Source organism: Lates calcarifer, linkage group LG2 (genome assembly GCF_001640805.2).
Source record: "Lates calcarifer isolate ASB-BC8 linkage group LG2, TLL_Latcal_v3, whole genome shotgun sequence".
NCBI classification, from domain to species: domain Eukaryota; kingdom Metazoa; phylum Chordata; class Actinopteri; family Centropomidae; genus Lates; species Lates calcarifer.
The window spans coordinates 24007343-24016281 of NC_066834.1; the positions used below are offsets into that span (position 1 = coordinate 24007343).

The following is an 8939-nucleotide window of genomic DNA, read 5'->3' on the forward strand; positions in this document are numbered from 1 at the left end:
GAAACCCAGTCAATTTTCTATTTGAGATGATCATATCTATGTTATCTATGTATCCCATGTTTCTTTCTTTTTTTCTGTTTCAAGTGTGGCCCAAATTAAAGATTTTCTGGAATTCAAAGAGGGAAACACCCAGGGGGAAACACCAAGGTAAAGAGAGAGTGCTGAAAGATAGAGGGAGAACGAGGGCAGGAGGAATGAAAGGGCAGAGGGAAATTATCACATAAAATACCCAAACGTATCACCTGACGCACCAAACTATCTGATCCACAAACTGTATTTAAACATATTTTCTATTATTTTCACTTCCTCATTTTACAGATTGTGACGGCGTACACATAGTGAGAGAGGAATGAAGCCGTTTTGTGATGAATGAAACCAAATTGTAAAACCACACACTTACTCCCCCAGGCTTTTCAGAGCTATGGTGAAACAAATTTAGACATACAATTAGTCCCATGACGAATTTACCAGGACAGGTGTGAAAGTGTTTCATCACGAAGACTGCAAAATTGTGTAAAACTACATCTCTAGAGCCCAAGGTGATATCTTAAACACCAATGGACCTGTTTTGCTTTAAAAATTACTTCAGTACTAAATCTTGTTTTATTTTCCTCTGTGCTAACACAGACAACGTGGACTTTAGGTTAAGTGGAATACACCTCCCTCCTTAAAAATACCCTGGTTGATCATGAATCACAGTTATGGGTCATAACTTCATTTTTACTATTATAACTTTAACTTTTACAAAGACAATCATGGATATAAAAGATCTGAAGACCTTGGAACTGCAACGTGACCCAGCTTCTTTTCATCTCCAGTTTTACACAAAGCCAAGGATTTCACAATACCTTTACTGGCCATGCCTGTTGTCTGTTTTTTTAATGTCAAAAAATAAAAAATAAAGTTTAAAGAAATACTTCAGTTAATTTAATTGGTTGACTAATCGACCAATCGCACCTTTCCACCATAACCATGGATATTTGGCTCTATTGATCATTTCCCAATAAAGTCATGCAATTGCAGTATTTTTTTTAAAGATGCGTTCAATGCGCACTGACACTTTATTCAGGCCTATACTAACAGATGAATACATTAAAACTCAATAATACGGCTCTATAATACAGGTATTGTTCCGGTGTAAACAGTGTCGATGATAGTGTTTCACGTTTTTTCGCTTTCCAGTGGAAGCGTTGGCCGTATCATTTTCTTCTTATAACGGGACTTTTGCGGGGTTTTTTTTCGCAGGCGTCAGTGCGGTTATAAGTACAGGCGGAGGCGGAGTCTGGTGATAAACGTGCGGCTAGCAGCTGAAGGGAAACTGACTGTGAGTGCGCCGAGGTTCTCCTTCCGCCCGTCCGTACGTGCAGAGAGCAGTCTGATATCGCTGGGAGGGTAAGCTTTTTGTTACTAAAACGCACGGGAAAATGTGTTTTATCTATCTTTATGTGTGTCATTTTGAAATACTATACACTGGCCGAGCAAAGGTGTTTATGTAACGGTGTGAAAAGGGGATTTAAAGCGTCGATATGGCTCCGGTAGTTGAGCTGTTTCGCCGCAGCCTGTGTGAATGTGGTCCTTTGTGTCCTCCATTACTCTGGTGACAGATCAACGCTTCTCAGGGTAGAGGCGGAGGAGAGGGAGCCGGCCAGTCAGTCAAATCCACCTCTTAATACACGGATAATTAACGTTATGCAACCCTCAAGCTACAGTGCTATTTATATCTTCTTGTTTAGTCTCGCTGCTAAGTTAATATAGCTGTTTTTAGCCCACAGCATCGTCCGGCTTCAGTTAGTGAGAACGTTAACACAAGCGACATTCTGTGCGGTTCATGATGCTAGCGGTGCTGTTAGCTGTCGAAAGTTAAAACACTTATCAAAAACATACCTCGTCAAGTTTCTGGTTTGGACACTTAGAGGAAAACTCAAGCAACAGTTACCGATTCAGGGACAAGTCTTTACAACCGAGTTTTACACGGTTTTGTTGTTTTACCAAACAAAACACTGAAATTAGCCGGCGTTAATGAAAGAATAAGAAAGGCTGGCGCTAACTGAGAACAAGGCAGAGCTAAATGTGTCACACTGAAAACTGCAGGATGTGCTCATTGGTTTTAATGCTGAGACAGTTTGCCGGCTGATATAAATGGTTTAAAAGTCCAATTTTCAAGGGAATAATAAAATGCCACACCTGTGACAGTTTTCCTATTATATATTTTATAATTGTAAATTAAATATTCTGACAAATGAGGAGTTTGAAGGTGCCAGCTTGGGCTCTAAAAAATGATGAGTAGCATTTGTCATAGTTTCACAGAAATGGATAACTAGCTGTCAGATTCATTCACAATAAAAATAATTGTTGGTTGCAGCCCTAAATTGCTTATTCTTTGTTCCCAGTCCACCAACAAGCCTTATTTGCTGTTCTTTGTAGCAGCCTATTATGTTATTAATTGAATTTGATGTTTTTTTCCCCCCTTGTAGAAAATGTCATGCGGGCTGTGGAAAGAGACCCTGGTTCTGGCAGAGGACTACCTGTGCCTTTGCTGCACAAGCCCAGGGCCAGCCCCTCCACCTCCCAGCGAGTCAGCCGCTGCCATGAGACGCATTGCCCAGGACATGGAGACACAGCACCAGGCTCGTTTCCACTCCCTTGCTCAGACCCTGCTGAGGCAGTGCGGGCCGGACCCCTGCTCTAGCCTCAGGAAGGTGATGGAGGAGCTGGTGGGAGACGGACGCTTGAACTGGGGGAGGGTTGTTTCCCTTTTCACCTTTACTGGGGTGCTGGCCAGACAGCTGCAGGAGCAGAGGCTGGGGCTGGACCCCAGGCAGGGGCAGGAACTGGGACAGGAGCCCGGAAACTGCAGGGAACTGGCGGAGACCATAGCTGATTACCTTGGAGAGGAGAAGAAAGACTGGCTGCTGGAGAATGATGGATGGGTAAGTTGTAACAACATGTCTGCTCTGAAGCTGATTGATTATACAACTGATACTACAGAGCTGATGGAGTCAACACAAACACTTTAGATAAGCAAGGTATTTTAAGCACAACTTCAGGCAGTAAGACAGTTTTAAATGGAACTGAAAAAAATCCAGTAAGACTAAATAGTGAAAGTGATGTTCTTGGCTAGTATTGGAAACCACCTAGTGTGATACCATCATGTTGGTTTCCTGCTTAAGTACGTATTTTTAGATCCTGGTGTAAAACGTGGCTTAAAATACAGCCAGGGCTTAGTTTAGATGCAGCCTTTTTTACTTTATTGTTTGCCAATGAGACGAGCATTCAGACGTCTCATGTGGCTGCTCTGATTATAGGAATTGCAGAGTAGCAATAGGCCAGATTCTGAGGAATGTGTGCTCCAACAAGACAGACCTCAACAGCGTTAAGTCAGGGCCTCCATCAAACACTGCTGGGGTTTATGTTATCAGGGCTCTTTGTATTGGTTAGACAAAAGCTGTGCTGTCAGGCAGTATTGGAATAAAGGCTTGTTTAGCCACTAGAAATCAAAAGGTCAAAGATAATTTTAAACCTTCTCTGTGTGGCTTATTTACTGGAAAAAACTTTAAGGGATAGTTATGATGGACTCTGGGTAGCCTACAGGCCCAGAGGCCTCACCAAAATGAACATGCCTACATTGAATGTCTGCTTTTGTGAATGGGCTCGCCCTGGCCCCCCTCCCAAACATCCACGTAAACACACACACACACTCACCCCTCCTTTCTTCAGCTGGCAGCTGGTTTCAACAGACGCATAACCAGCTCAGCCAGATGGACTTTGTAGTAACAGTCAAAGCTTCAGTTGTGTTGAATTTGGCATTAGCCATATTGAAAGTTAGCGTGGTATGACTAGAAAAACAAGCAGCTGTAAAACAGCGAGAGCACCTGGAGCAGAGAGCAGGTGCACCTACTGGTCGAATGAGTGGTTTCGATCTGAAAACATGGAGAAAATACAGTTGCTGTGGGGGCTGTACAGCATCTGACTGCCCAGTTTTTATGAATTTGAACAACTTCATCTGCACTTTCTGTATAATACCTACAAACACTTGTGCAATTTCTCTATAGGAAAGAAGTTGGCACTTTGACAGTGTTCTTGTTTGTCTTTTTTTTTAACTTTGAAGAACTGCAGTGCTGTTAAAATATTTTAACAGTTGCTGATATCAGCAGCATCCTCAGTCCAAATGTTTTTCCATGTTAGTGGAGGAAACTCGGGGCTGTCAGTGACTGTGACATATTTTCCAAAATATTTTGTATAATTGCCACCAGCCGTCAGCTAAGCCACTGTTAGTTGGAAGACATTTTGGCAGCTAATACTTTCTCTTTTATTCTATAAAACCCAAAGTAAATGGGGAAAACTGAAAATAGCAGATAAATATTCTTTATTGGTAGTAAACAAAGTTTTATGCTCTCAGCCTAACCTGTTGTTTTTTTTTTCTTTCCTGCAGGAGGGGTTCTGTAAGTTCTCTCATGCCGCCAGAGAGGTGAACCACGACTCGTCGATGAAGACGGTGCTTGTTGCCGCTGCTGGCGTGGGCCTGGCTGGACTCACCTTCCTCATGGTGCGCTAGCTCAGACTTCTACGTCCTTAAAGCGTCCTCGTCCATGTTCTCATTTCATTTGTCACAATTAAGTAGGTGTGTGAATTTTAACATCAATGCTGCAACAGGCTTAATCTGTAGTGAATTCAGGGTTGTGATATCAAGTCATCAACAGAATGTTTGCACATACCCCCCACCCACACACACACACACACACACTTATTAATACTGACATTTTGTCACTTGCTCCTTTTAAGATTGTAAAAATGATCTCAATGCCTTCATACATTTTGGAGTAAGTGACATCAGTTTGCATATTTTCAAAAGGTTAATTGCTAAAGCACAGGTTTATACACAGAATCTCCTTGCTCTCCCAGTTTGTGTTTTCAACTGTGCAGCTAAAAAACCTCTTTAATTCCAATTTTCCCACAGCTTTTGGTTGTTTTTTTTTTTTTTTTTAAATTGTCAGCTGCCTTTCATTCACGTGTTTACCTGAGTTGTGTATGTGATATAGAACCATTCTAGTGTACAATGTATAAATTAATATATTATATTTATATGAAATGAAACTGTAAAGCAGTGGCCCTTTTCTAACTGATCCACAGCTAATTCAGTTATTTCATTGTTTTTAAGTCTGTCCTACATTCATGTGAAATGTCTGATTTACTTACATGGTCAACGGGGCTGATGTCAGTGCTGACGACCGCACAACGGTGCTATGATATAAATCAATTTACCAAACCAGGGACCAATCTGAATTTAAACACATTGATATTAGAACAAGCAGTTGCATTTCCCCTCACAGATCTCTTAAACATTATATTTTTACATTGTTTTGTTCTATTTATTTGTCACTGTCTTTGTAATAAAAAAAAAAAAAAGCAATCACGGAGTTTGTGATTCTTGTGATTGAGTGCGGTGATGTTCTGTGTGGTTTTTTCAGTGTGAACTACTGCACCACCATGATGATATCCACTAAATGTCTATGCAGCAGGTCAATAGTGTGTAGTGGTGCATGAATTTTGAACAATTCTCCCTCCTTTGACGTGCAGACATACTGTCATAAATAAGATATGTTCTGCTGTCTGTCTCTGTGCTGCACTGACGCAGTGCTCGAGTTACACAACAGGAGCTGTATTCACAAAACATCACAAGGCTAAAGGAATGGCAGATAAAAGAAAAAAATTAAGAACCTATTTTGATGGTGGCTGAGTTAATAAGAATCAAACAACCTCACCAACAAAACAATCAGTAGCACTGGAGGTGACAGCATATTTTATACACGCATTTTATGGGGATTACATGTTTATTATGCACTACTCTATCTATCTATCTATCTATCTATCTATCTATCTCTCTCATATAATTAAAATGTATTTTTTATTTTATTAAACTCTTACATTTGATATAATCCAGTTTTGAACTAACTTGATGATTAATTAAATGAATTACCTAATTGTTGACCTAATTGTGTTTGGTGTCTGTTTGGGGTTAGTGTTGTGAAAAATGTCAGGTCCAAATTTGTCTCTGTAGAAGTTACTCAGGAGCATGTTTTGTGCCATTTGGAGTGGACTGAGACAGGTTTGTTAAGTTTTTGGAAAAGTTGATCTAATTGTGTCTGATGTCTGCTTCTGGTTAAATGTGAGGTCCAAATTTGTGTTCACAGAAGCTGGTTAGGAGCATGTTTCAGGCCATTTTAAGTGGGTTGGGACAGGTTTGTAGTGAAGTCTCTGGAAAAGCTGATGTAATTACTGTGAATGCTAAGAGTCTCAGTATTGTTCTTCTACTTACATATTTTAGTTCTGGTTCTTCTTCCATACATTTTTTGGTCACTAAGTACTTCTGCAGACGTAAAATATTCAGCTTTTTCTACAGAGAAGTTTCCATTTAAATGAATGCTTCAGATATTGTTTTAAACTTTCAGCTTAGAAGTTCTGTATCTGCATTTAACGGTTTTTCTACTATTTTCTGCCATTTTCAACATTGTTGTAGTGATTCTCTCAGCTTTCAGCATTCACACTGCCTTTTCTTCAGGAAACACCTTCTCTAGTTTATTTTGATATAAACATTTAAAGTGTACATTATTTTTTAATTCAATTCTTAATGTCTTTGATTTTAATTTTTGATTTATATGTTACACAGGAGGCAGGTCTACAATTTTTTAGATTTTGACTTTTTTCTTTAGACAAAATTATCATTAATGATCATAAACTTGCTTCTCATGAGGCTTTTAACCATATCTCAGGGTCCTCATCAGCAGGTAGATTTTATGACTTATGCTTCATACTCGCATATCAGCAGTAGTGTAGATATAATTTCAATCTTAATGTTTACTATCGACAAAATACTATTAGAATAGGCTTTAAGTTTCCAAAATGGCACTAAAACTCTAAAATAATACTGTTCAGGCTGACTAATCGTAGAGGAGCAACTACCTTCCATTTTAAAGGCTTCACACATTCATTTACATACAGTAGGTTCATCCTTTCAGAGGTAAACTACACATACACAACTCAGAGTCACCCAGCTGGATCACCCTAAAAAAAATATATCAAAATCATATCAGCTTTCTGTGCTCTACCATGTTTACACAGCATATCACAGCACTCTATCTACAGACACACATCTATCACTTTCAAAGCAGAAATAAACATACCCATTATTTAATGGATTATTCTGTAGCTCATCACTTTATCAGGCACTCAGGTATGGACACCTGTAATCCTTCATTATACTGAATGGATTAAAAATATGAACAAATTAACATTTTGTCTGAACATTTTTTTCATGCAGACAAAGAGACCATGTGTTAGCCTTTTCTTTTAGCTGGGGCACTGAAACTGCTCATTTTCCCACAGTGAATGGCCTAGTTGCAACACATACACACACTGTTAACACACTGTCCCAAGTCAAGTATTTTTTCATTGCTGTTGCATTGCTGTGTTGTTTGTGAAATAGAGAACCACAACTGTGTCTGATGTGGGTATCTGTGTTTCCTGTTGATGGTGTTTTTACTCCACCAGAGGAACCCCAACAGAGCATCGCAAACAGCAGACAAATCTCTTGTTATTATCATTATCTGTTTATCTTATGGATTATATGCTACAGAGATTACAGGGATGGTGGCTCCTGTGACTGCTTCAAAACTCAATCTAGAGGGCTTAAAGACCTGAAGTTAAGAGCCACAATATATCAGCTTTTCATTGTTTCATACCATAAGATGGGTGATATTGGTCCATTTAAATGGACTTTTTTTTTTCCATCTGACTGTCAACAAATCGCCTGAAAAGACCCTAACCCTAACCCTAACCAACAATGTGTTTGTCTGTGTATCCAAAGCTCATTTCTCTGTGCCATAGAGCTCTATTAATATTCTTTATTATGATGAACATAGTGTAATGAACAGCACTGTAGTTTACTGTAGTCTATTTTCACTCAATTACCACGTACACCTGTTCTGTTGCCATGAAATGTGTATTAATCCACAGAAGAAAATAGTCCCCAAACAATGAACCCGTACACTTGGAGCTTAGTACCACAGACAGGCTGGAAAAGACTAAAAGAAAAGAGAGTTGGATTGTCACATTGTTTGTTTTGGTCTTTTCATGGGAGTTGTTGACAGTAATAAAATTATAGAATATCACCAGCCTTATCCTTTAACTTAGTGGTATGCAAGGCACTCAGCTGCTGCTGATCAGGGATCAGTGTGGCTGGGGGCCATTAATTTCCAGATGGGTTTTTGAGGACCAGACATGCAGCTTATGCCACGTCCTTGTCAATCTGATGTGTTTCTGTTACAGGGTAATGAGGGACAGTTTAAACTCCCTGACCTCAGTGTTCATCAGTGACGACAACAACAGACATCAGCTGATTGACAGGACAGTGGAGATAGTATCACTGAAAATATTCTGATTGCACGAGCAAGTCTTCACAGCTCATGGGTAATTAAGTTTAATGTTGTATTTTATTTCATTTTATATTATTTCTTCTACTAAACTACATTTGAGAGGGACAAATTGTAGTTTTACTCCACTACTATTATTTAACAGCTATAGTTAATGGTCACTTCAAATTGAAAAACTTACAATGAAGTGCATTAAACATCCTGACATTATCTAAGATAGTTAAAACAAAAAAAACAGTATTTCCATCCCGTCATAATTTTTCAGATATGATTTGGTTATATCTGGTGGAGACAGAGAGCCTTTTGAGCTGCAACAGTTCAGGAAGTCCAGCTGATTTACCTGCATATATTTGATCTCTGGTGAGGTAGGTGATCGTATCAGTCTCTCAGATTCATCGCCAGTACTGTCAGTGCTTGTTACCACACAAAGAAAAATTTGACTAAAGACTTGCCTGTACAGTATTCTTTACAAGAACGACAGAGTAATGTTAAAAAAGCATGAATCAGCAG

At 39.3% G+C, this 8939-nt stretch overlaps 1 protein-coding gene across 1 annotated transcript; it reads left to right on the forward strand.

Annotated features, from left to right (window-relative positions):
• The first annotated feature begins 1252 nt into the window (after positions 1–1252).
• Positions 1253–5447, forward strand: bcl2l10 (BCL2 like 10). The gene is made up of 3 exons (XM_018667010.2): positions 1253–1392; positions 2475–2930; positions 4433–5447. The coding sequence occupies exons 2-3, from the start codon at positions 2478–2480 to the stop codon at positions 4553–4555; spliced, it is 576 nt and encodes a 191-aa protein (XP_018522526.1). The 5' UTR covers positions 1253–1392; positions 2475–2477; the 3' UTR covers positions 4556–5447.
• The last annotated feature ends 3492 nt before the right edge of the window (positions 5448–8939 follow it).

Coding starts and splice junctions, on each gene's coding strand:
- bcl2l10 (XM_018667010.2), top strand. CDS start 2,478: ATGTCATGCGGGCTGTGGAAAGAGACCCTGGTTCTGGCAGAGGACTAC. Junction 2,931..4,432: donor TGCTGGAGAATGATGGATGG/GTAAGTTGTAAC, acceptor TCTTTCCTGCAG/GAGGGGTTCTGTAAGTTCTC.